This window comes from Mesocricetus auratus, unplaced genomic scaffold, assembly GCF_017639785.1.
Source record: "Mesocricetus auratus isolate SY011 unplaced genomic scaffold, BCM_Maur_2.0 Super-Scaffold_100007, whole genome shotgun sequence".
NCBI classification, from domain to species: Eukaryota; Metazoa; Chordata; class Mammalia; order Rodentia; family Cricetidae; genus Mesocricetus; species Mesocricetus auratus.
In genome coordinates, this window is record NW_024429191.1 from 12859579 (window position 1) to 12887144 (window position 27566).

General features: G+C 50.9%; 1 protein-coding gene across 1 annotated transcript in view; it reads left to right on the forward strand.

Moving 5' to 3' along the window:
• The first annotated feature begins 1309 nt into the window (after nt 1–1309).
• Stk10 (serine/threonine kinase 10) overlaps nt 1310–27566 on the forward strand; it is a 93286-nt gene continuing 67029 nt past the window's right edge. Inside the window, exons 1-2 of the mRNA XM_040748428.1 lie at nt 1310–1557; nt 22997–23161. Coding sequence (XP_040604362.1) covers nt 1402–1557; nt 22997–23161 — 321 coding nt within the window. The 5' untranslated portion in view covers nt 1310–1401. The remainder of the gene's footprint in view (nt 1558–22996; nt 23162–27566) is intronic.

Consider the following 27566-nt stretch of genomic DNA (forward strand, 5'->3'; position numbering starts at 1 on the left):
ATGACATTTTTGAGGGGATCTTTCTATTTTTATTCTCACTTTGTTTTCTTCTGCAGCTCCCGGCACTGGTCAGCGCATTCTGACCCTCTGCCTACCCGGTATAGCTGCACAAACTTCAGCGGGTCCCGCAGAACCGAATCAGTGACAGATCTACCCTTTGGCACGCTCACAGGCTGACTCAACGAGAGCAGTTTTGCGTGACATTTCTTTCTCTTAATGATACAATTTCTCCACACTCATTCAGTGGCTGGAACAGTCGAAACTGGGGCAGTCTTTATTCGGGGTGCCCTTTGCATCCCCGGGGCATCGCATTCACTCTCCAGCTGGCTTTCCTAGTGGGAAGCCGCACTTGGCGCTTGCGCGCAGCTCCAGGGTTATTTGCGAACAGAGTCCCGTGGAAGGGGAGCAGCCGTCTAAATGCTCTCTCGAGGGGAGGGTGCCTCACTTGTTCAGGGGGAGGGTCACCATCACAGGCCCTGCAGCTGCTCAGCCCACAGCACTGTGCACTAGAACCCACGTCCTGATACCAAGAAAAGGGCGCCAGCAGTTAAGGTAGAGAGACCAGGGTCCCGCCGCCAGGATGGACAAGTACGGTTTCCGAGATGTCTGCGGTTTTATCTCTAAAGAGGCTTTTTATTATTATCATTATGGTTGGTAAAAGAACTAGAAAGTTTTATTTAATAAGGAATATATCTGCTATCCTAACCCGAAGCCTAATAGGTCCCAAAGAGACTCTGTTTCTTGTCCTGAGTCCTGGCCCTCTGTGGCTGGCTGGGACGGGGAAAGGCCCAGATTGGGGGACGCGCCGCCGCCGGGCTCTGCCTTCTGCGCACTTGGAGGCAACAACCGTGCTTGGGACCCGCGTAGGAAGCGGGGTGAAGACAGCCTGGGACTCGCGTGAACCCTGGGGCGAGGAGCACCGAGGACCTGCGTGAACCACGGGGCGAGGGACGCAGGCGTCCCGCACGGGAAAAGAGGGAGCCAGGCCGCTGTAGGCACATTTTTTGCGCTGATGCACCGGCTTGGCACCGACGACGATAGCAGGGCGCCAGCCGTACCCCGAAGACTTGGGGTTCCGGGAGGCGCAGCAGGGCCGCTGGCAGGCCATCCGGTGGACTACAGTCTCCAGAGTGCCCCGCGGCGCGGGCGGAGCCGGGACCTCCCGCAGCCAATTGAGGGGTCTCGGGGCGCCGCGGAGCAGGTGGAGCCGGCGGAGACCGACGCGCGCGCGGTTGCCGGGCATCCTGCGGGCGGGTCCAGGAGGGGGCGGGGCGAGGCGGAGCGGGGCGGGCCACGGTTCCGGCAGCTCCCGGCAGCCGCGGACGCATTCGACCGGCGCTGCGCTGCGGGGAGGGCGGCTCTGTGAAGCCGCGAGTCCTCCCGCCGCACTCCGGACCCAGCATGGCTTTCGCCAATTTCCGCCGCATCTTGCGCTTATCCAACTTCGAGAAGAGAAAGTCCCGTGAATATGAGCATGTCCGCCGGGACCTGGACCCCAACGACGTGTGGGAGATTGTGGGCGAGCTGGGCGATGGCGCCTTCGGAAAAGTCTACAAGGTGAGGGTCCCGATGACTGCTCCTGCCTGGCCCTGCGAGCCTCTGATACCCGCGCAGCTGCTTCTGAGCACTTCCTGTGTGCCCGCACTGGACACAAAGGGATGTTTGTAGGACCTCAACATCCCAGGGGGTTACCCGAGGCACCCTCGGGAACACGGTGATAGTGGCACATCTTTTAAAGCGGGGCTACACCGATGTTGCGGGAATGTTAAGGCTCAGGGCTGAACCTCGGAGGGGTGGGACACTCCTGAAGATGAGCCTAAGACAGGGACTCAGGGATGACAGAGTGGCTCTGGAGTGAACGAGGACAGGCTGGGGCTGGAGGGCTCAACGGAAGGCGGGGACAGGGTCCTGTGACTGCAGCTGCAGGGCACAGATTTAGCTTCTGGACTCCTGAGTCACCAGAGGCTCCCTGTCTGCAGTTACCTCTCCCCTGGAGGAAGACCTGGCAGAGGCTGTGCGGAGGAGTGGGTGGGGCAGACATGATTCCATTTAGACACGTGTGCAGAAGGACAGCTCCTAGGATTTGGTTCTCTGAGCAAGTTCTGAGTGCCTGGGTTGTTGTTTAAGCACCTAACTCGTACATTTTGACTCCACCCTTTCTCATTTCCTCCAGGAAAAAGTCCCCCCACCCCATGTTGGAGTCTTGTTTTGTTGTTCAGGCTGGTCTTCCAACTTGAGATCAGCTTACCTCAATCTCTGGAGTAGTTTGGACTGTAGGCTTGGCCACTGCAGTCTGATATCCCCTATTTTTATTGGGAGAGTTCCATAGTTCAACTGCTCTTAACTGCCCACCTAAGCTGTAAGTCTCTGTCTTTGGGACTTCAGTAGTTAGAGGGCTCACTCACCCTAGGATTGCCGTTTTAGGTTGCTGGACCCCAGAAAGGGTTTTTCCAGCTCCCAAGTCTGGGCTTGTTCACTTTGACTTGAAATCGGTGTGCTAGAGCCTCATTACAGAAGTTTTTGCCGCTGTAGAGGCACATTAGCATCATTGGGAAGCTTGTCAGAAACTAAGACTCTCAGCTGGGTGTGGTGGCGCACACCTTTGATCCCAGCAGAGACAAGCAGATCCCTGACTGAGTTCGAGGCCAACCTGATCTACAGAGTGAGTTCCAGGACAGCCAGGGCTACACAGAAATCCTGTCTCGAGAAAACAAAAAAGAAAGTCCCACTCAGCACTTCAGAGTGTCCCAGAGGCTTGGAGCAGTGGCAGTTTGGAAGCCAGTCAGACCCGTGGTGACGACCTTGCTGAGCTGCACTTCCTGTCAGAGCTGAGGAACCCCCACTAGAGCAAAGTTCCCTGGTGGAGAGTCAGGCAGAGGCCATCTGGCATTCCAGCTGAGTGGATTTGCTGCCCCTTGACTGAGGGGTTTGCCTGTGTTTGAGGGCTACCAGTCTGGCCCATCCTTTCCTCATGTCCTCTGTTCTGCTGCGTGCTCCCAGTGACATTAGGAAGTGGTCCCCAGCCTCTCGGGTCTGTCTGTTGTCAGCTCCTTCAGAGGTGTCCTGAGCATTGTCAGGCTGCTGGCTTAGGTCAGCCCTCCACCTGACTCAGTGTTTCTAATGTCCAGCTGGTTTCTAGTGCATGCCCTGGGTTCTCCATATTTTTTCTCTTTCAGTTACCTTGTGATGCTTTCTGTTGTTACCTTAAAGCATACTTGAAGTTTTTAAAAGTTTCTCTTAAAGTGTCCTGCTATGCTGGTGGAACTTCATCTGTCTCTAGTTGGCCTTTCGTCCCCAGGTGTCCTGTTCTGGCTTTATATGGTTCATTTTTACTTAAACTCAAATGCAGAACTTTGCTTTCCAGAGACTGAGGGTCTCCCTTGTCATTTCTGCTTTCTGGGTAAAACCCCACTGCTCTCAGACAGTTCCCACTAAGGGACTTCTCAATGTTTTGTTGCTTCTTTGTTCTCCAAGGCATGTAAACCCAAATGGAGAGTTACCGTAGACCCCAAGGCTGGGAGATGGCTCCATGTTAAGATACGGGGAAGGGAGGCCACGAGCGTCCTGCGGCAGCTGGTACCCCTGGACAGAGTCAGTGATGGGCTGCATGGACAAAGATGGCCCCGTGAGACTAAAGGAACTAAAGCCCAGTGCCATACCTTGCATGAGACACATTCCTCACGAGCTTGTGGAGATGCTGGCATAAGCAAACCTGCGCCTCATGCATATAGAAATGTGGCATGTAGGGTGGCTTACAGCGCAGAAGTCTGGTGAGGATGACAAGTGACTGCCACTGTTGTGTGCCTGCCATGCGATGCTCCCTGTTACTTCAGAGCGTACTCCGACTTTTTAAAGTTTCCTCTAAAGTATCCTGCTAGACTGGCGGCACCTCTTCTGTCTCTGGTTTGCCCTGTCTCTTGATTAAGTATCGTTTCATGTTGTGTTTAAGGTGTGTGTGTGTGTGTGCAGGTGTGTGTGCAGGTGCCCGTATGTGGAGGTTAGAGATCAACACTGGGTTTCTTCCTGAATCGCCTTCCACAGGGTCTTTTTTAGACAGGGATCTTCATGCCTCTGCCTCCCCAGCTTTGGGATTACAGGCTTTGACCTCCCTTACCCAACTTTTTCATGTGGGTGTTGGGATATGAACTCAAGGCTCTTTGTGCATCAAGTCCTTATTGACAGAGTCCTTAATTTTTGTGCTGTTTCGTTCAACATGGCCCTGGATACAGTAGACTATCCTAGTGCCATGTGTATGTGATATAGACACACTATGGAGGCCAGGTGAAGGAAGCCATGCCACTGTGTATGCGTGTGGGGATTGTGTAGGTACAGGCTGTACCTCCTGCAATGATGAAATCACCTGATGATGCATTCGTCAGAACATGTCCCCATTATTGAGTGACACACGTCTGTGTCGCCTCCATGACCTTAGTGTATGACATGCCATTCTAACTAAAGTTTGTGTATGTGTGATTATTAGATTCCAGAGGCTGGAAAGGACTAGAACCCACAATGCTAGGCTTTACTTGAATACTTTTTCCTTAGTGTCCTGTTCAGACTGCCCTGTCACCTGCCTGCCTGTCCTGCAGAGCCTCTGCTTCCTTGGTCCTGCCCAGAGCGCTTACGTAGGTCTTTTTTTTTTTTTTTAAACTAAGACCCTCTAATCAATGGTCATGACCTCTATCCACTTCCTGGTTCTTTGGTCCGGTCACTTAGGCAGTCTGAGACAGAAACTCCATCTTGGTTAAATGGCTGGGACCAGCTATTGCCGGTTGGCATGGCACTGGGAAAGCAGTTGGCCATGGGTGGGAAAAGATACTCATTCCCATCCCCATCTGGGTGTCATGTTTTGAGTTCTTATGGAACAGTCATCTTCTCTAAGGTGAGGTAGGGAGGAGAGGAAGTGTTTAGTCTCTGAAGCGGAAAGTGCTGCTCTCAGCAGTCTGTTGCCAAGTGCTGGCTAATTCTGTGCCCCGTGCTTTGAAGGGCCACAGAGTAGCCTGAAAGGGCCAGGCTATTGGTTGAGGTGACTTCTTTGCTTTCTGGAGATTGTTTAGCTTCAAGTGTTTGTCTTTAAGCTTCAAAAAGGTCAATTTGTAGCCAGGCGGTACTGGCCTATGCCTTTAATCCCAACACTTGGGAGGCAGAGGCAGGCAGATCTCTGTGTTTCAGGCCAGCCTGGTCTACACAGAGAGTTCCAGGATAGCCAAGGATGCACAAAGAAACCCTGTCTAGAAAAACCAAACCAAACAAATAAAAAGGTTAATTTGTAAAATCAAGATGGTGGGAGGGGGAGTAAATAACAAAAGGAAAAAGAAAGTCACCCTGAGTCTCATAGATTACATATACCTCGGTGCTGGATTCTGGGTCTTGTGCACACTGGGCAAGCTCCACTGATTGGTATCTCGGCCTGGAGTTTCATGTCTGGCTTTGGTTTTTTGAAAGAGGCCTTGCTGTGCTTCCCAGGAGGGCCTCAGACTCCTTCGTGGTCTCAAGCGTCTTCCTTCCTCAGCCCCTTATGTGACTGGGAGAGCAGGCATGGGCCCTTGTGCCTGGCTGTCTTCTCACGTTTCATTTATGTGTTTGTTTTTATTTATATTGAGACAGGGTTTCTTGGGTAGCCTTGGCTGTCCTGGAACTTACACTGTAGACCAGGCTGGCCTTGAACACAGAGATCTGCCTGTTTCTTCCTCCCAAGTGCTAGGATTAAAGGCATGATCCACCACCACCCCGCGTCATTTTATTTTCAAACTAACAAATTGAAATTGATCAGTTCTTGTTCTGTCAGTCAGGTGTGTAGTGGGAACTTTACATATTCTGTAACATAAGACACATGTCCTCAGAAGCACAGATCTGTGCAGGCTGACCTGGTATGGAGAGCAAATCCATAATGTGACAGTAAGCAGGGGATGCACGAAAGTCAGAGCTTGGGGATAGTTTAGGGTCTGTTGCATGGCCCGCAGTGTGTTTGGAGGTGTCCTCATGCATTTTGCACTCCTTGGATTTGCTCCAGTCGGCTGTCATCTGCCTTTTTTTTTTTTTTTTTTTTTTTTGGCCTGGCACTTAAACCAGGTTAACTTTAACATTAGGATAGAATTACTCCCTGGCATGTCAATGGCCCTGCAACAAAATGGCACTTTCAAACTTAGCATCATATCAGAGCTGACTTGGTTGGTGAGCAGCTTGTTTGGAGAATTCTTTCTGTGGTTTAAATGCATTTTAGGCACTTTAGACTCCCAGATAAGAATGACTGGGCCAGAGGGTATGTGCCTGGCTTGAGGGTGATTTTGAAAACCCAATGAGAGAAATCTATGGCAGGCCCTTTGCTGCCTTCTCTTGCCAACAGCCAACCCCAGAGTCTTTGTGGATCTCCAGAGAGTGAGGGGACTTTGGCAGCTGCGCCCAGACCTCAGGTGCCCTCAGCCCTGCTGGCTTTGGGAGCTGTTTGTGCCTGGCTAGGCGGAGCCAGGACAGCAGACTGGAGGCCTCCGCCCCTCCAGGCTAGGCCCTCCCTTCTTTCACCTCCTACCACTGCTCCTCAGGGTTGGAAAGCCTAGGTTTCCGCCTCTCTCCCTTGGGGCTGTCCAGGGCCTCCTGTATCCTCCTCTTCCCCTTCCTCCTCCTACTCCTCCCCTACAGTCCCCTTCTACTCCTACTCCGGAAAGAGATCTGCCCCTAGGCAATAACCTTATTTCCTCTCAGCCTAGTATTTTTAAACTCAAGTCCAAGCTATTGTGAGCCATTCCTCACTAGTCATAGAACCCTGTCTCTCGGGGGCGCTTGGCAAGGGTCTGTTACCGCCAATCCATCTGCACTGCAGCTGGCCTTGGTCAGCTCCCACCACACTGGACATTTTCTGACAACCTCAGAATAGGCCAGGGTAGGTGTGAGTATGGCTAGATGGAAGAAACACTAATACTCACAAAATCCCTATCTCTTGAGGTTACTAGATGAGGAAGAAAGCCCCAGAGCCATCCTCTGGGGGGTACCTTAGGGCAGCAGCTGTGGAAGGCGTAGAATCTATGTTCCATACTGGCCCTATTTGTTCCCACAGCCAATGACTTCCCCTGTGCCTCAGCTGTCTGTGAGGAGAGGAATAGCTTTCCTCCTGGTCCCCTTGGGGCAGTGCCAGGATTGTTTATGATTGTTGACTCTCTGGGTGCTGCTTCTGAGAAGGTCTTGACCAGCCACTGCCGCTTAACTGGGAACAAGGCAATAAGACTATGGGGCCCGCAGCTCAGCTGTGGAACCTGGGCTTCCTGCCTGGGCACCGTTGACGTTGGTATCAGGGTCAGTCTTCACTGTGTCAACACAAAAGCACTGTTGTCACATCAGAGGGAATAAGTTAGTCCTGGCGCCAAATATGAGTGCCAGTGCCCAGAACACAGACCCCATACTCTACTGTGGAAGAGGTCACGTGAGATTTTTATTAGTTGCAGAACAAAGCAAGTCATAATCAATGTGTAGGTGGGGCCACAGGTAGGAGGGTCTCAACAAAGCTGTGGGCTTCAGGTGCTATCTGAGGACATCCTTGGCTTTGGTAGTTGCAGGGATGTTAGGTTTGAACAGGGATGGGCAGTGGATAGTTCCTGAAGGGACTCAAAATAGCCCACGATAATTCCTCTTTTGTCTGCAACATTTTAATTCTCCCTAATCTTCAAGTTTAGTCATTTGGCCTTGCAGAATCATTAACGCAGGCAGAGCCTCTCCCTCCCTCTCTCCTACTCCCTCCACCCGCTCCTTCCTGGGAACTTCAGTTCACAATCATGGGCTTGCCCTATGCCTTGTAGATGTTCTTAGCATCCCCAGCTGTGTCCACTCTCCTCAGATGCCAGGAAACCCCCACCTAAGTTGTGGCCGCCAAGACTGTCCTCAATTCTGGCACATGCTCTGGGTTATTAGAGGGGAGGCAGAGGCCTCCAGCTAATCAGATGGTCATGGCCATATACAGCTCAGCTGGCAGTAAAGTTGCCTCCACTGTCCAGGGGAATTGGTCCCAGAACCCCCCTCAAACACTTGCACCCGAGCAAGCTCAATTTTGTCATATGAAGTGGGAATAGTATTAAGACAGCCTCCCATCCACTCTCCATCATCTCTGAATAACTTCTAACGCCTACGGCACTGGAGTTGCTGTGTGAGTGGCCACACTGTATCACTGGGGACACGTGCTCAGTACAGATGCAGTTACCCCCAAAAAGAAGTTTTTAACCCAGGGTTGGATGTGGAAGCCACAGATGTGGAGGGCTTGCTGCATCTGTCACTTCCCCGTGTTACATAAGAAAAGGAACTGAACCTTGACATCAGAGAGATGATCATTCAAATCTTGGCCACCCCACTTAGCAACTGTGTGTTGAGAGATATGAGTGGCTTGCCTCTGAGCCTGTTTCCCCATGTGTGAGTAGAGCTGATAAGATAGCCACACTCAGAGCTGTCTGGAGAGTTTGCTTGCACCAAAGGGCAGCAGGAGGTCTGAGTAGCCTCCAGCAGTCACTGTGGGCTGGGAGCTGCCCATCAAGAGAGCTTGCACAGGGACCAACAGAGAGCTGTGGTAAGCAGGAAACTGCCTATGGGCAGGGCAGCCAGATGGTAATCAGAAGGCAGAGAGAAGGAAGCTGGGCAGGTAAGTGGGTAGGCATGGAGACCCAGGTTGCCCACTGTTGAGTTTGGTTGCCTGAGAGTGGGTTTGTGTGACTTGTGCCAGGCTAAACCCAGTACCACGTCGTGACCTTGGTGTATGAAACCAGGAAATTGCTCCTAGAAGACCAGTGGTTGGTCTCCTCTGGGAGCATCTCATTGGCTGATAGCTTCTAGTTTGTGTTCTTGCAGGGCCAAATCTGTAGGAGCAGGGGAACCTGACTGTTGTCCCCAGAAATGTCCCACAGACCACAGGAGCCGTGCAGGGCTACTAGAAAATGTGACAGTGTAGTACAGTGGTCATTTTAGCATCTGACAAACATCATCAGAGAGACATTTAGTTTTCTTGTGGAGTCCCTGTCTGTACTCAAGTGTGCATCTGGGCCTGATTTCTGGTGCCCAGTTGTACTCTTCATGTTGGGCACCACAGAGTTGGCCTGGCCCTGTGCTCCTACATCTTTGGTCCACTCTGCCCATGTCTCCTCCTCTTTTCCCAGTGGTTGGTGGGTTTGATTGTTTGACAGGCATACCTGGGTACTGTCAGGACAAGGTTGTGTCTTCTAGTTCCTTAGTCTGCATAGTCATATACGGTGGCTGTATACAATGCAGACAATGATGATCACAGTGCTGGAGACTGGAAAGGCCAGGACCAAGGCTCTCATAGATTTGGTGTTTGGTAAGGACCTGCCCAATGCCCTAGAGTCTACTCCCATCAAGACTCATCCTGTCCACAAAGGCCTGTCCTTATAACCTAATCACCATGTCAAAGCCCCCCACCCATCTTTTAATGCTGTCATCTTGGCGTTAGGATTTCCACATATGGATCTTTGAGGGGAACATAGACATTCATAGTGGGAACTGAATCAAGAGGGCCTGAGTCCCAAACTGAGGAAATTAAATATGACAGTTTTAATCTGAAAGAATATCCTTTCTGTCATCAGCCTTCGAATCAGCTTCTGTAATGTCAGAAAGGACCCCTCTGTGGATGAGAGGAAGGGGACAGGACCATGACCAGAGAGGAGCAATAATTTGCCTGAGTATACAGCCAGGCCCTTTGGGTCCCAACTATGGTTTCCCCTGAAGAATGAAGCATGGGTCAGATTGGCCACTGTATGGAGACTGGTGGGGTGGAGGAATTCCCACTGGAGGTGTGGTTGGACCCTAGATCAGAGCTGAGTGCAGGGCCACCCGTCTGCAAAGGAGAGGTGTGCTGAGGGAGAGGAGGGAGGATGAGATGGGGATTTGGGGTGTGGGTGGGACTTTTGCTAGGGATTGAAGATAGTGCAGGAGTTGGGTTGAATACCGGGCTCTGCTAGTCCTGGGTGGTGTGGGCTGAAAAAATGACTCACCTCTACCTGCTTTTTACTTACTAGGAAGGCAACAGGAACGATGTAACTAGACAGGGTCCTTGAAGGATGGTATGTGTCTGGGACACTATAAGAGCTCAAGCCAGTGTTCAGTCGTAGAATAGTTTCTTTTTTTTAATTTATTTACTTTAATTACTTTATTTAAATTTATTTACTTTAATTACTTTATTGTTTTATGTACATTGGTGTTTGATCTGTGTGAAGGTGTCAGATCGCCTGGAACTGGAGTTACAGTCAGTTGTGAGCTTAATGTGGGTGTTGGGAATTGAGCCCAGGTCCTTTAGAAGTACAACCAGTACTCTTAACCACTGAGCCATCTCTTCAGTCCATGTAGAATAGTTTCCTGATTACCAGTGCCTGTGTGTATCAAGCTTGCCAGTCTCCTGGGGAGGATTGGCTATTACTTAGTTGTTAGTGTCCACCATTTTTCTTCTCTTATCCTTCAGAAAGGCAGGGGATTGCCCCCTCATTTTATACATGCTAGGACAGAGGCTCAGAGATGTTCAGAGACTTTTTCAGTGTCACACAGCCTTTTCATAGCAGGACTGGGACTTAATCCTTTGTCTTTCTGGCCAGGGGCCTGTACCTTTCTCCTGCAGAGAACAGAAGGAAGGCCAAAGGTTATCTTAGAGAAGGTTGCTTCCCTGTGAGGTCTCCTCATGGCCTTGTGGGTTCCATGTCTAGAAACATGAGCTTCTTTCCGAGCCTGCTTCAAGTGGATGGTGGCCTCCTCTGCAGAGGAAGTGGTGATGAGCAGGACGGCAGAGGAAGTGGCTGGGGCCTCTGAGGGCAGAAGATGAGGAAGGTTCTCCTGGGCCCTGGGGGTGGGTGGGGTGGCTGGGAGGCAGGACCTGTCTTGGGGAGATACACCCCAAGGGGCCTCCTGCCCGCCCTCCACAGGCTCCTCCCACATCTGCTCTCCCTTCCCTTTTCGCTTCTGCTTCTCCTTGTTGCATTTCTTCTTCTTCTCCCTTCCTCCATAGCTTCTTATCATAGCCAGAATAGGGGGAGGTGGAGAGATGGGCCTTTGAGCTACGGGCTGGCAACTAGAGGGTTAACTCAGTGGGGCCTGACAGAGGAGATGTCTGGTGGAGGGGGTGGGGGGCCCTCTGGCCTCCAAGAAGTGCTGAAGGAAGGCAGTGCTTTGTGACACGGGGACCCTTGCTAAGGGTTCCCCCTGTTATTACAGCAGTCATGGATGCCCTGGCAGCCAGCTCCTCCCATTCCGGGTTTACCCATCTCACCTCAGTCAGGGCTCTCCCCTTCAGAATTCAGAACCACGTGGGTCTCCCTTGTACGTTTCCTGCGTCCTTTCAGCCTCCCCAGTAGGTGTAAAGTCACTGGGGCAGAGCAGGTTGGGTGGAGAGAGGGTGGTTAACTGGACAGGATGCAGTTGGATACAAGGAGTGACTTCTCCGCCTGGAGCTCAGCAGACTGGCCATGGTGGCTGATGTCACTAGTGTATTTCAGAGCCATTAGTAGAGAGGCTTTAAATGTTTCCAACACACACACACACACACACACACACACACACACACACACACACACACACACACGCGAGTGATGCTCAGATAACAGCTGGAGTGATTGAAAGAGCAAATGGCACACAGTGTGGACTCAGGGTTCAGCTCTGGGCTTCCCTCTACCTCACTGTGTTTGTGACATTATATAAGCCACTCACCCTCAGCCTCTGTTTGTTTGTATAAGATTGATTTAAATATTTTTAGTCTTATTTATTCTACTTTATGTGTATGAGTGTTTTGCCTGCGTGCATGTACATGTATCACCTGCGTGCCTGTTGGACCCCCTGGAAGTGGGGTTACAGGTGGTTGTGAACCAAGTGGGTGCTGGGACCTGAATCTGAGTCCTCTGCAAGAGCAGCAAATGCTCTTAATCACTGAACAATCTCTATCCTCTGTATCTTTATTATTTTTTATTTGTGTGTGCGTGTGTGTGTATGCTCACGTACACATGAGTGCATGTGCCAGAAGAGGACATTGCATCCCCTGGGGCTGGACTTACAGGTAGTTGTGAGCCTGGGAACTGAACTTGTGTGTGGTCCTGCAAGAGCAGTATGTGTGCTTAACTGCTGAGTCATTTTCACTGCCCTTCGGCTGTGAACTCTAAGTTAGAGGAGGACTTGCCTCTTGGAGCTATGGGGCCAGCCTGGCAGCTGCCGTCAGCACAGAGAAAGCCAGGTTGGCAACTGTTGTTGCCCACTCTTGGTCTTTTAACGTGGGTGCTGCTGTCCAAGCTGGTGTGTGACATGGTGACCCCTCTGCACCCGCGTGCCACCCTGTTTGTCCTCGGGAGTCTTCCCACCTTTGCTCTGAGTCTCGGGCTATTCCTGAAGGCTTTCTCCTGAGTCTGGGCTTCGACTTCAGATGATTGTGGGTTCCTGGGGAGTGACAGGCACATTCTCTGAAGGCCCCTCATGGCCTGTCCTCACTTGTGCTAAGGCTGCTCTGGCTAGATGCCATGAAGGTTCCTGGGGTCGGCGTATGTTTACTGCTCTCTTTGGTATGAAGATAAACAGGATTCAGTGGAGATAAAGAAGGCCACCCTGGAGCTGGGATGTGCATGAGGCCTACGTTTCCGTCCCCAGCGTAGCAAACCATCCAAATCAGAAGGCCACCAGAGCCTTTCTTTCATGAGTGGGTACTTATTTTAGAATAACAACACCCAGCATTTTGAGACAGAGTGTCACTATGTTGTCTAGGCTAGCCTCAGAACTCACCACAGTCTTGCTGTCTCTGCTTGCCCAGTGCCAATACAGGCAGCATCACATTCGCTGTACATTTTTGTTGCTGTTTTTTTCCTTTCCCTTTCTTTCTCTCTTTCTTCCCTCCTCCCTCCCTCCCTTCCTCTCTCTATTTCTTTTTTGGTTTTTCGAGACAGGGTTTATCTGTGTAGCTTTGGAGCCTGTCCTGGCACTTGCTCTATAGACCAGGCTAGCCTTGAACTCACAGAGATTCACCTGCTTCTGCCCCCCAAGTGCCGGGATTGAAGGTATGCGCCACCACACCTGTTGAGTGGTTTCCTTTGTTTTGGCAGGGTCTAACTTTATAATCCTTGGCTGTCCTGGAACTCTCTATGTAGACCTGGCTGGCCTTGAACTCACCAAGATCCACCTGCCTCTGCCTCCTGGGTGCTGCATTTCAAGACAAGTGCTGCTACCTGGCTCCGTGGAGGGCTTTTGAATGTTTCTAACACACAGCAGTGGTCAGTGGCTGAAATGACTTACATGCAGACAGTTGGGTTGTCACATACTGCACATGTACTGAGAGGTCTCACTAAATCCTATAAATACACTAATCAAAACGTAAAGAAGTTAAGATGTAGGGAAGTTAGAGTGCACCATTGAGTCCTTTTTTTATGAATTGGGCTGGGCCTGTTCTAAGCTCTATTCTTAGGTTAGCTCAGTGGACGCTCTCAGGCAGGTGCTCTTCATGTCCTCAGTATAGAAACGTAGAGAGTGAGGAACACAGGGGTCACTCTAATTACCGCAGTCACATAGCTGAGCGTGTCAGCCTGGGACAGTGGTGCTATGAAGGGATACGTAGAGCGATCATACAAGATGCAGAGATCAGCGTCTCTGAGATGCTGCTATTTTGATTTTCTTTTATATGCTATTCTATTTTTAAGAATCTTTTATCGTGTACTTGTGTTGTTTTTAGAGTAATGGAAAGTAACATGGAAAGTACTGTTGATTACAAAACAGCAGTGATGCATTGACTGTACCTCCTGGAGGTCTGGGACAGGAAGGTAAGGTGAGTCAAAGCATCCCTGAGTTATTGGGGTTAAATGAGATGTTGTTATAAAGTACAGCACACTCTCCCTCACATTCTTCCTTCAGGCAGGAGGCAGCCTGGCAAAGATGGGTGCTCTTCCCCTCCATTATCAATGTTATCTTGGGACTGGACTCCTCGCCATGTTTGAAAAGCTGGCATCCAAAGGTTCCCACATGCCTGGCCAAGTTGGACGGGTTGCCCGGCTTCTCCGCCAAGGCCATGGCTTGGTATCTTTGAGGCTGATCCTGTTTGGGTTTGGTCCCAAGCCAAAAAGGCCCAGAGGCTTAGCATTTCCTGGCTGTGCCAGGATGGCCCACCAGGCCTCTCCTCCAAGGGAGTGTTGAATATACTTGTCTGTGGGGCTGCCACGCCTCTGCTTTTATGCTGCATAATCTTTGCTGTCCTCAAGTGTCACTTCTGAAACTTGGCTGGCTCATTTGTCACTGAGTTAAAGCTTGGCAGGGCACTTACTGATCGGGAAGTGATTCTCTACTTGGCAGGACTGGTTAACTGTGTATGTCCTGGCACACCCAGGGGCTTTGGCTTCTCTCAGGCAAGTGGGTACCATCTTCCAAAACTAGAACAGGATGAATGGAGAGCCAGGAGGACATGAACTCTTGTCACTTTCTGGTCGTCTCTTAAGCGGACTATCTCATTTCTCTGTAGGGAGTGCAGACATACCCTTCCTCCCTCCTTTCCAGCTACTCACCCACCTGTCTGCTTAACTAACCCCCTAGCCACCTGTCTTGGCTACTTTTCTATTGCTATGAAAAGACACATTGACCAAGGCAACTTATGAAAGAATCTATCGGAGAATTACAGTCCCAGGGGGGTTAGAGTCAGTGGCCATCATGGTGGGGGGCATGGCCACAGGCAGGCATGGCACTGGAGCAATAGCTGAGACCTTACATCTGATCTTCAAGCGAAGGCAGAACTAGAAGGAGCTAACTGGGAACGGCATGGGCTTTTGAAACCTCGCAGCCCACCCCTAGTGACACACCTCCTCCAATAAGGCCACACCTCCTAATCCTTCCCAAGTAGTTCTGCCCACTGGGATCCAGGCATTCAAACATATGAGCCTGTAGGGGCCATTCCCATCCAGACCACCGCACTGCTCAATTGCATCCATCCTCCCGCCCCATCTATCCATACTCCCTCTGTCCATCTTCCAGGCTCCCTCCCTGTTCTCCCCACCCAATTCCTTGGCTGTTCTGTGCCAGGCTCTGTGGGGTGTAGGCTGAGAGGAATCAGACATGGGCTTGGCCTTTCATAGCTCGCTGGCAGCTCAGGTCTGAGTTGCACATGGCCGTAGCACCAGCAGCCTGTAGTGGAAGCTCTAACGAGGGCTCCGGGGCTGGAGTGCTGGCCAGGGAGCTCAGGCTGTGTCTGATGAGCTTCAGGGAGCCACTGACTTCACCCTCAGTGTTTGTGCTTGTAGGCAGTAGAGCAAGACATGGTGAAGGGGGGTTGGGGCTCAGTGCTGTTGGATGGAGACACTGGAGGTGGTAGCCTGCTAAGGTAATGACCTGGGCAGAGAGCCAGACCTGAGTTCAAGCCCTGACAGCCGCTTTCTAGCTGTGTGATCTGTCACGGGTCTCTTCCTCTTTCTGGGCTTTCCTTGTCTTCCCTACATAAGGAAATGATCCACATCTCTATTCCTCTTGGGCCTGTGCGGGGCCAAGGCCAGTGCTCAGTGTCCTGCCTCTAAAGACCTGCTGTAGGACTTTCTCAGCTTGAGGCTACAGGTTGCCACTCCCAGATGGCAGACCCTGCCTGCTCCTGGCTGCTGGGCTTGTAGCCTTTATCCTGGCTCCCCTCTGCTGCACACTAGCATCAAGGCTACTGTCCCTGGTCCCCTTCTTGAATAGATACTGGTCTTTTCCTTGCATGTAGTCATTTCTTCTGTGACCTGGTCCTTCCAGAGCCGGACCCCTCTCCCCACTTCATAAACCATAGCCCTTCCATGATTGGCAGCACTCAACTCCGTCCCCTACATGCTTGTGTGTGACACAAACCAAGACCCGCTGGTGCCAGTGACCAGAACCTCATTTGACACATGCCCAGCACAACCCTCAGTGTCCAGAGACAGGAATGTAGAAACCGTTAGCCTTGCCTGCTCCAGATTTAACTGTTACCCACACAAAGACTTTCATGGACAGGTCGGCTGGGATTCGTTGCTTACACCCTGAGGCCTAGCCAGGTTGCTTAGGAGAGCTCAGCAACAGCAGTATGTCTACGGGTGGGAGTGTCTGTACCACACCCATCCCCTTTTCTTCTCTTTCTGGAAAAGAAACCTTTTCTGGAGCCTGGGATATTGAAGAGATTCTCTAACCTCTGAGTGGACATTTTCTACTACAGAGGGAAGGCTGGGAGTCAAAGCCTGAGTGTCGTATCCACTGGAACTTTCCGCAGACGTGAGACTGCCTGGCATGTCTGCTGTGTTCAGTATGGCAGTCACCTCTTCTTAGTCAGGAAGCGTTTGGCACCTGGCAGATGCCACCGAGGAACTCAAGTTTCATTTCATCTTATTCCTATTCATTTATACCTCTCTAGGTAGCTAGCGTAGCCGTCTGGGCAGCAGTGCTCCAGCTGTCTGCTTCCGCCAGCCTGTGAGACCCCGTACGCCTCCTCTCCACCCCCTGACCCTCCCCGGGACTCCTGTACATATTTACCAGCTGGCATGGGCTGGAAACCACTTGTTCCCCGTGGCCTGCCCTCAGCTCATCTCTGTCTGCAGGCATGCACGCCTCCCAAGGGCAATTTCATTATCCAGTTTTGTTGCTCTGATGGCCTCGCTGATTTTCCTCATTGCTAGATTGTTCACTTACTGTGTTAAAGGGTTGCTAATGTCCCATTAAAGCAATTTAATAGTTTTCTCACCACTGAGCATTTAGGCCGCTCCTACCTCATTTCCGTTGTTATGGGCTACCAGTGTGATCCTGTACGGTGCTTTTGTTGTCTTTATTTCTTGCCTCTAAATTCCCAGAAATGAGGGATAATAGGCTTAAACGGTATTTCAAGCCTGTTTCAAACAAAACAGAGCAGCTGTGGCTGGTTATTGCCTCAAAGACCGAAGCTGTTTATATCCTCATCTGTAGTGAGGACTTCTATAGGACATACTCACCGACATCCAATCATTACTGCTTGTTTTTGCTAATTTAATAAGTGTACAGCAATCCGTTTCACTTTTTTAGAGGATTCTTTTGGCAGGATAGTCCTGTGGTTTCGGTTTGCCTGTGGTCTTAGTCATACTTGCCATGGTGGTCCCCAGATCTCAGGTTATCTCTCCTGGTCATCTTGTGACTGTCCCTCTCTGGTCATGGTGGCAGTGGAGATGGACCTCATTACACATGTGGTTGGTGCTCTCTGTGGGAACATCCACAGATGGGAGACTCATTTCCTTTTTGACATGAGTCCCCAGAGGAGTTTATTGTCTTACATAACCCAGAAACCTAAGAGCAGCACCATTGGGGACAGCTGGCCCCAGTGCTGTATAGTCCTCAGCACTCTGGCTCCTCCCTCTGTGGGCCCTGCTTCTGTCTTGTCTTTACACCCCCCCAGACTCTGAAGAAGTGACAAGGTGGGCTGTCCTAGAAGAGGATATAGCTCAATAGTAGGATGCTTGCCTACAATGTGTAAGGCCTTGGGTTCAATTCCCAGCACCACTGAACAATACCAAAAACAAACCTAGGGCTGAATGGCTCAGGGTAAGCTCTTGCTCTTGGTCTGCACTACCTATATAAAAGCCTCTGATCCCAGCCTGTGGGAGTTGGAGCCAGGCAGCCCCATCAGGCAAACTGGCTAGATTAGCCAAAGCCATAAGCTCTGAGTGATGTAGAAAAACACCCAGCGTCGACCTGAGGCCTTTGTATGCATGCATAAACACATGTGTCCACACACGCACGCACACCATTCTCACCTTAGGCTGCTAAAATTGAAGGACTAGGGACATAATTCAGTGGTAGAGCCCTTGTCTATCATGCATGAGCCTTATGTTCAAGCCCTAGCACAGAAGCCAGGAAGGTGAAGGCGGTGTCCACAGGTCCCCCACCCTTCCACTCTGCCTGTTTAACCACCCTAGAGAAAGAGAAAGCTGCTTTTCTGGTATCCTTAAGAAAACACACACACACACACACACACACACACACACACACACACACACAATCCAAAACCAGACAAGAAACCACTCAGAGACAGTTTGCCTACCTTGGGTCACATGCCCAACCCTGAACCAGTCACTGTGACAAAGCTTGGCTCTGACTGGTTGGTCCTGGATGGGCAGCTGGACCAGGGAGAGGGGTCAGCCCTTCTGGATCCTTGCACTGAGTGAGGCAGTTCCCAAAGACAGTAGAGTTTTGCATGAACAATGGGAATGGGATGCCCCAGACTCTTCCAGGCAACTGCAGAGGCTCCAAGGCCCTTGTCTTCTCCACCCCATTCTCCTTCAGCCACTATGCTAGGCTTGGGTCTCTGCATTCTTTTTTTTTTTTTTTTTTTTTTTTGGTAATCAGGGACTTAGACTTCAAAGCTGTGGCCGAAGGCCTGGCTGCATTCTGGGATATCAGCCTTTTCCTGGGACGGGAGGGGACCAAGTGAAGGGAAGGGTCTGTCCTCTGCTGGCTTCCATGTTACCAGGTCTCAGTAATCCCCCAGCTCCCGAAACGACTTGCTGCACCTCTGGGATAGGGCAGGGTTCCGCGCTAGACGGGGAGGATGGCCCCACCTCCTCTAGGCTGGGCCACAGGCTGTCACAACGGGGAGGATTGTTCCTACTGAGTGTCTGGGCCAGAAAACACAAGTGGCCACTGTGTCCGCTTTCAAGGGTGTGGGCTCCAAGGTCAGAGACCGTCAGCCACTGACGGGGCTGCGGATCCCCCTCATCCCTGGCCTGGCCTCAGTACTGGTGGAGTTGGGCTTCTGAAGCCTCGATGCTAAATGCCTACTCACCTCCGAGTGCACCTCATTGTTCAGACTCTCACCCCCTCTGTCCAGGCTCTCCCTATAGCACAGAGAGAGCACAGAGTCATGCCGACCCACGTGGGCAACTCTGGAAAGCAGTTAGGTTCAAGGACTTTGAAACACCAGGGGCCCAAGGCTGTTAGTTGCAGCTATCTGACCTTGGACTTGGCTTCGCCCCTCTGAACATATAGTTTGTCTTTTATGGTTCTCATCCTGTTGGCCAGGATGGGCTTGTAGTACCAAGTACCTGATTGTCCATTTTCTTATACATAAAACAGAGACAGACAGACAGACAGACAAGCAAACGAGCAGTCTCCAGGAAGCACAGCATTCTCTTTGAACTCAAGGTCCAAGTCAAGACCACAGTCCTGAACTCGATCCTCTCCTTTCCAGGCCTCAGTCTGCCATCTGGGAAGTAGGCATGTAGCCAGTGCCTGCCTCGATCAATGCCTACACCTGTCAAGGCTCCCCTTGCTGTGGGTGCCTGGTGCTGGCTGTGCTTGTCATTGGTCTTTAGCTCATGGTGAGCAGACAGGCTTGTGACAGATGTGGCCTTCAAAAGTCACAGGCCTGTGAATCACAGCTTCCTCCTCCCTTGCCTGGGAACGGTATTTGCCTTCCAGGTCTGAGTGGCAATGGTCAGCACCCGCTGTTGTTTTTTTTTTTTTTCTTCTTTTTTTTTAATCATCGCTGTTGCGACATTCTCTGCTGCCCTTGGGCAATGGGTTGTTTTAGCCAGACTTTTAAGGAATCTGGTTTTGGCACAGTGACTGCACGGGCCCCTCCCTGGTGGGCTCTGGCTTCTGAAGTCTGCGTGAGGCACAGGGCACAACTGAGCAGTCTGGGTGTTGACACTGGCTCCTTGCTGAAGGCCCAGCCCTTTGGTCAATGCTTCTTTTATTGTACAGTGTGGGCAAAGCAGGCCCTGTGCAATCCTGGAAGACAGTCCCCTCCCCTGCATTAATAAAAAAACATCTTTTTTTCAAGAAACTCGGGAAAATGTGACATTCAACCTTCTTCACCAGAACTCTCGGCAACAAAAGGCGGTTGTAAACGGGTGGCTTTTGCCTAACTCATTGTGGTTGAGGTGCTGTGGTCACCTGACCCTCCATCTGCCAACCCCAAAAACCCCACCCTTCCTCTCTGCCTCTCCAAGGTTCAACTTTCAACTTCTCTTCTAGGAGAGGAGACTCTAGTTGCTCATCTAATAGGTTTTTTAAGGTGTTCTGAAAAAAACATTCAAAGTTGAGTTGAGAGAAAAAGGACACTCCAACACACACACACACACACACACACACACACACACACCCTGCTGATCTGGGCTCTTGGGCTGGGTGATGGAGGTCTCATGACCTCTGCTCTGAAGCAAAAAAAAAAATCTTTGGTGGAGGAAGACTTGGGAGCAGGCTTCCAGGGGTCCAGACCCACCCTGCTACTTTGCTCTTGGGGCTTTGCCTCTTAACTACACTGCCCTGGAGGATGGCTGAAATAGTAACTGAGTTAGCACACTTCCAAGTGTAAGCCAAGAGTGAGCAAACCCTGTACCCCCCATAAACGAACTGTCCTGATCACTGTATGGGACCTGGGGCTCTCGGCAGCTTAGACAGAACCCAAGCTGAGAATAGACAGGAAAATGCCCGTTTGCATCCTCCCTACCACTTCCTTTGCAAAGGTTCCCTCTCAGGTTGATGCCTTCTGGGCCATGCCCATCATAAGCAGCCACCTGATCCCTTTCAGCAGGATCGGTGGCACCTCTCCATCTAGACCTTGATTTCTGAGACCAAGGTGACTGTCTGAATGTCACCCTACATGGGCCTTGCTCCAGGCATAGCAAAGGCCATCAGGGTACAGAGGCTTCTCAGTGCCGGAGATTGTATGGACTTGTATAGTCCAGAGCAGTGGTTCTCAGCCTGTGGGTTGTGACCTTTTTGAGAGGGGTCTGGTGACCCTTTTGCAAGGATCACCTAAGACCATCAGAAAATACAGATTCATTATGATTCATAGCAGTAGCAAAATTACAGTTAGGAAGTAACAACAAAATAATTTTATGGTTGGGGGTCACCACAACATGAGGAACTGTATTAAAGGGTCACAGCTCTAGAAAGGCTGAGAACCACTGCCCTAGAGAATGTAAAGAATCTGTGATGATAAATGACTCAGGTGCAAATTCCAGGCATGTGTGTCCCCTCTCTGAACTTGGCCTTGCTTCTCAAAACCTTGCAGTGGGAGTCTGAGCTGCAGGCTGCTGTGTCCTGACCCTGTGGGTGAATGTGCATTGTCACTTAGAACTGCAGGTCGCTGTGCCCTGACCTGGTGGGTGAATGTGTATTGTCACCCAGGGCCTGAAGATACACAGGAAGAACTGTCCTGAATGTGCAGAGTTGTCAGCTAAGGTCAGAGGTCAGAGTGGGTGTGAGGCACAGCACCTTCAAGGAGGCATGGGTGGAGCACTAGTGTTCATGGCCCTGGGGTACCCGCTGCCCCTGTGCATCTGGGGCCTTTTCATCATAGCGTGTCCTCTGTCAACACTGGGGACAGGCCCTTGTGAGCATGGGGGTAGAGAGGGTAAAGGTTGTCATAGCATCCTTTGCATCTTGAAGGACACAGAGGGCGTTGTGTGTGGGTCTTGTGTCTTGATTTGGGGCCCACTTATAAGGTGGCGTGGTGGCACTGCCTCTACCATTCTGTTTACTTCACGCTTTCTTTTTGGAATTTTGGCAAAATAAAGTTAATATTCTGTTGATCACATTAGCTTGTCCAAGGCCTGCAGCTCCTAAATAAGTCCGATAACCTTCACCACTGTCTATGTTCCAAGGTTTTGTTTTATTATTTTATTTTTGAGACATTGTCTAATATAACTTGGAACTCACAATGTATACCAGGCTGGCTTCAAACTTACAGAGATCCCCCTGCCTCTGCATCCTGAATTCATGGCCTGTGTCAACAAGTCTGACCCAAGGTGTTTTTGTTTTTAAATCATCTCCAACAAATTCTGGATCTGATAAGTGGCCACCCCACCCCCATACAGTCCCTGGTAACCTCTATTTGAGTTTCTGTCTCTGTTGATGACTAACTCTAGGTCAGTTGGATGGAATCATAAAGTATTTAGCTTTTGTGCCTGGCTTGTTTCACTTAGACTAGAGACCATTATTTTCCTTCCTGCTTGCCTTCATCTATGTCTGTGCACTATACGCATGCAGTGTCCGAGGAGGCCAGAAGAGGGAGTTGAGTCTCCCTCCCATGGATTCTGGACGGCTGTGAGCCACCTTTTGGATGCTGGGAATCTAGCCCAGGTCCTTTGCAAGAACAGCCAGTGCTTCTTATCCTCTGAGCCATCATCTCTCCAGCCCTAGAGAACAGCATTTTCAAGCCTCATTTGTTACTGTTGTGGCATTTCATGGTGGAGCACCAGCCCATGGCGTGTATGTGCTGGTTTCTTTGGTGGCCCTTGGGTGGTCCCACCCTTGGCTGTGGTGGATGCCCACCCACCCTTGGCTGTGGTGGATGCAGCGCGGTGTACTGACACGCTGTAATCCCTACTTGAGGCTCCGTTGACTCTGAACCTGTAGTGGGAGTGCAGCGTCTGCGTTGGTCCCTGGAGTGGGGAACTCCAAGCCAGTTGCTCGCCGCTGTCCTGCGTCGCTCCGTTCTCCTGTTCCACATCCTCAGCAGTTCCTGTTGAGTTTCTGTTTCCTGACTGTCATCCTAGCTGGAGAAAGTGCTCACTCTCTTTCTCGTCAGAGAAGCAGCGGTGTTCTGCCCAGGTGACATGTAGCCAGGAAGCAATTGTGCCGTGATGCATGCAGATGCACGCACCTGAAGCTTAAATAGCGCTCAGTGACAATGCTCGTGAGTCTCCGTTTCAGGCTTTCCATGGCCGCCGGCTGTCAGGAGTGGTTTTCCTCAGTGTTTTTGTTCTTTTTCTTTCTTTTCGTTTTTGTATCGTTAAGAGTTTGTGTGTGTGTGTGTGTGTGTGTGTGTGTGTGTGTGTGTGTGCGCACTAAAGTATTGTATTTTTTCCATAGTATGGTTTTATCTTACTTCCTTACTGAACACATAGAATGGTCTTTCTGGTCAGAGCTCCCCTGTGTTGACACCTCCTGTGCCCTGGCCACGTGTCAGGTCAGTGTCACAGACCCTTGGATGTCCACCTCTGTTTTCACACTTGTATGAGGTGCTCAGAAGCCTTCCAGGGACGTCTCCTGCCCAGCCTGTCTTGTAACCTTCTGTGTCCCCACATTGCAGGCCAAAAACAAGGAGACCGGTGCCTTGGCAGCTGCCAAAGTCATCGAGACCAAGAGCGAGGAGGAGCTGGAAGACTACATTGTGGAGATTGAGATCCTGGCCACCTGCGATCACCCGTACATCGTGAAGCTCCTGGGGGCCTATTACTATGACGGGAAGCTATGGGTAAGAGTGTGCCAGCTGGGCCCCGATGCCCACCATGCTTTCTCAGCGTCTGCTGTGTGGGTCAGGGCCGCGGCAGGGACAAGGTGAAGTCTTCTGCTGAGTCCTTGGCCTCCTTTCTCACCCCACTTCCCACACTCAGGCCAAGGTCACAGAAACAAGTGTCCCAAAAGTCTGTCCTGTCCTTAAGTTCTGTGCTGTAGCATATGAACCAGAGAAGGCTGGACTGTCACTAACCCTCTGTGAATGGAGAGATGACCATCCTTCATCTAGAAATCCGACACAATCCAAAGGCTACTACTGCTCAGGGCATTTTCTATTTCATACCGTCAGCTGGGAAGGCTTGGGGCTGCTCCCCTGCCTTTGTGTGTTAGGTCTGAAGGCCTCTCGAGCCTGAACATGGCACCCCATAAGGAATTCTTGCCTCACGTCATGGTGCCTTTGACATGGATCACTCCAGGGTTAAGTGGGTGAATTCTGGATGAATGCCCAGAGGCCTGGTGTGGACGGGGCGTCTGAGTGCTGATTGTGGTGTCATTTGTAAGACTCATAGCTCTCCCAGTTCTATGTTCTTAGACTCCCCCCACCCCAGCATCACCCTTGGCTCCTGCAAGGGTTCTGGGACCTCTGTGTGTGTGTGTGTGTGTGTGTGTGTGTGTGTGTGTGTGTGTGTGTGTTTTCAATGGTGGGAACTGAGCCCAGGGCCTTGTGTGTGCTAGGCAAGTGCTCTACCACTCAGCAACATCTCCAGCCTAATAATGTGTGTGTGTGTGTGTATTGTGTCCCATACACATGCATACATATATGTGTGCACACACACAAACATATGTAAATAATCCCCCTCTAAACTCTGGACACCATGGAAATGAAGTGATGTGTGTGCAAGAAACATTTCAAGTAGATTCTGGGTGTGACTGGCAGTGTCAGAATCTTGCAGATATTTGGAGACATGGTTGAAGGGCCTCAGGCTGAGGGTCCAGGCAACTCAGCCATCATCGGAGCTGTAAGAACACAGGTCTTGCCACTATGGCTGGCAGGGGTATTTCAGAGACGTGCATTGATAAGAAAGGGATGCTGTAGGTGTAGTGCACACCGCTGTGGTGGTTGGTGGGTTTGCAGGGTTTTCCATGTCTAGTCAGGTCTCAGAACACTGGGACTTGCTGTTGGCCAGGGATGCTTTGTCAGTAGAGTCTTGGCTTTATATTGACAGAGTGCCTGACTTACTCCTGCTAAATGGGGAAGCCTGGCTCCCTGGAGAAAAAGGTCCATCTGGCTGCTTAGGAAAACGGGGAGTTCACAAGGCCCTGTGCTCTCTCACCTCACAGGCAGGAAGGGAAGCCAGCAGGAGGAAGTCAGTGGCGTAGGGACAGGGACTTAGCCTTCCCAGCTTGTGTTAGTCTGGTGCCCATTGCTGTGGATGCCAGAGGAGGGGCTTCTTGAACAAGAGATACTTGGTTGGCACACAGCTCTGGAGGTGTGGAGCTGTGGTGCCAAGGACGACAGGCTCAGGTCAGTGGGAATCATAGAGGGTTTTGTTGAAGAAAATCTCATGGCAATATTGGGAGCCAGAGAGCGTCCAAGGTCCCAGAAAGGACCTCCTTCCTCCTCCTTAGAAGCCTGTCTCTGTGACTTCACTCTTAAAGGTGATGTCACCTCCCATTCATATCACCACATTGGGGACAAGGCTTCCAGTGCCTGAACTCTTGGGGGGACACACACAAGCCACAGCATAGCTCCCCCTACCCAGCGCTCTGTCCCCTGTACTTGCTGTCCCACTCCAAGGCTCTGACCCTGTCACTTGCTGCACCCCCAAGTCTCTGCTCCCTTCTACCCTGGGCTCTGTCCCCTGTCACTCCCCCACCCCTGGACTCTGCCCTGTCGCTTGTTGTGTCTCCTTTTACTGCTTATAGCATCTCTTAGGGGAGCTGCTTGGGCAGGAGTGGTGAAATAAAGCCCACGCAGCCAACTTAAGATTCTAAAGCCCTGTTTGTCCTCTGTCACCTGGGACTCTGGAGGTGGAGCAGGACAGGGAGAGTCACTAGGTAGTCCTGCTTTTCCAGAGGAAGAAACAGAGGCATGGAGAGGTGAGCCTCTTGCTCAGAACCAAGGGGCCAGGGTGGATGAAGCCAGTCATAGTAGTGGAAGTAATTGTTTTTAAGCAATTAGAGAAAGGAGAAATGACTGCTGTCACTTGGGTAGTTACTGAAGAAAAATGGGAACATGGAAAAGCATAGAATGAAAACTGCTTGAATTTTTTTTGTCAGAAGACCCACTGGTAACATTCAAAATAATTTTCTAGATGTTTTCATACAGAGCTCTAAGTAAGTTAGCGTGCCATGCCTGCTACTGTGTCTTTGCCATTTTAGCTGAGACACCCTACACACAGTCACATCACCCACTCTCTCACCGACACTCCATCCATCTCCCCATCCCCATCACTCCATCATCTCCCCATCCCCATCACTCCATCATCTCCCATCCCCATCACTCCATCATCTCCCATCCCCATCACTCCATCATCTCCCATCCCCATCACTCCATCCATCTCTCCCCATCCCCATCACTCCATCCATCTGTCCCCACCCCCATCACTCCATCCATCTCTCCCTATCCACCATCGATCCATCCACCACTTCCCTACCCACTGTCCACACGTTGGTGGACATCAAGTAGGCAATTACAGCAAATTGGGGAAATCTCTCCTACAGGCCTCAGATGCTATCTTACAGTTCTTAGCTTTTGGGTTGATGAAAGCTAGGGACCTGTTCATGAATTCCAAAAGAATTTGCATAGTAACCGTGGGATATTAGGTCATACACAGAGCTGGGCAGTGAATGGCAAAGATGACCTAAGATAATTTGGCTCTGGAGCTGCAACATTCAAACCTCCCCATTCACCGCAGTTCCAGTCTGTTGAGTGTTCAGCTGTTATAGAGTGTTCAGTGTAGGTGTGACTTCTTTTGGGGGGTTCATAGGATTATTGCTGCTCTTGGATGGGGCGACCCCTGGGAGAGGTGCAGCTGGTACAGTAATTAGAGACCATATTGTTCAAGGCCTGGATACCAAGATGAAGATTTTACAGCTGACCTTACAGAGGTCAGCCTTCAGACCAGCAGGCTCAGCACCTCCTGGAACTACCAGTCACGTCGTGATGGAACCCCACCTGGCCCTCCCCATTCATGAGCAGGGTGCTGCCCAGCGCCTGTAGTTTGAGAGCCTTCTAGGTGAGTCATGCTGGCTTAAGTCTGAAAACATCTATTTTAGGCCTTGGCAACCCGGTTGCAGTTTTGCTCAGGGCAAGTACATTATGTGTTTTAGAAAAACATCAGCTTTGGGGGCAAGAGGTAAAAGCCTTGACTCTGGCTAGGAAGCAGTTGAGAGTGGTTTGGGCCAGAAGTCTAAGGCTGTGATGTGGAACGTGGACCACATCAGGGGAAGGGGCATTTGGACTGTGTCTTGCAGGATGCATAGGGCTTAGAAAGGAGCAAGGTGAGAAGCTGTGTGGTTCTGAGATTGAAGGTTGGAGGCCACACTGGCTGTGGTGTCACTTCTGTGGGGTGACTTGGGGCCCAGCTTCCTGTGTGGTCTCAGCAGCCAGCTTTCCCATGTAGGTGTGTAACAGAACCAGTCAGGGCTGCTGCTGGGGATGGGCCTTGAAGAGCTGGCAGTTAGCCAACTCCTGCATCCCGCACAGCCAGAATGGACCTTTCCTGCTGCAGTGTGAGTCTTCTACCCACATCCTAAAAAGTGAGTTTCTTCCACAATTTACAGATTAGCAAAATCCCTCTAGATGCTCCTCATTTTCACTTCTACTTTTAAATATTTAATGGTGGACACCACACACACATACCACACACACATATACCACACACACACACACCCCTACACCATACCACATAGACTATACCCACCATACACATACTAGACTACACACACCACACACATACTACACACATCACACATACAGACTACATACACCACACATACTACACCACACACACACAATACACACAACACACACATACACATACCACACACACACCCCTCCACCACACCACGTACACTACACACACCACACACATACCCCACACACACTACACACACCACAACACAGACTACACATACCACACACACACCCTACACACCATACATATACCCCACACACTACACACACCACACACACACAGACTACACACACCACACTATACACACACACACACCACAGGCACCCCCCCAAACCACACCACATACGCCACACAATACCCCACACACCACACGTGCGTGCACACACACACACACACACACACACACATACACACACACCTGGCTCTATATGCCTTGGAGGGTGGGTTGCAGACCCATGAGACCTGTGAACACTGCGCCTCTGGCGTTCTGTTTCTGGTGGCTTC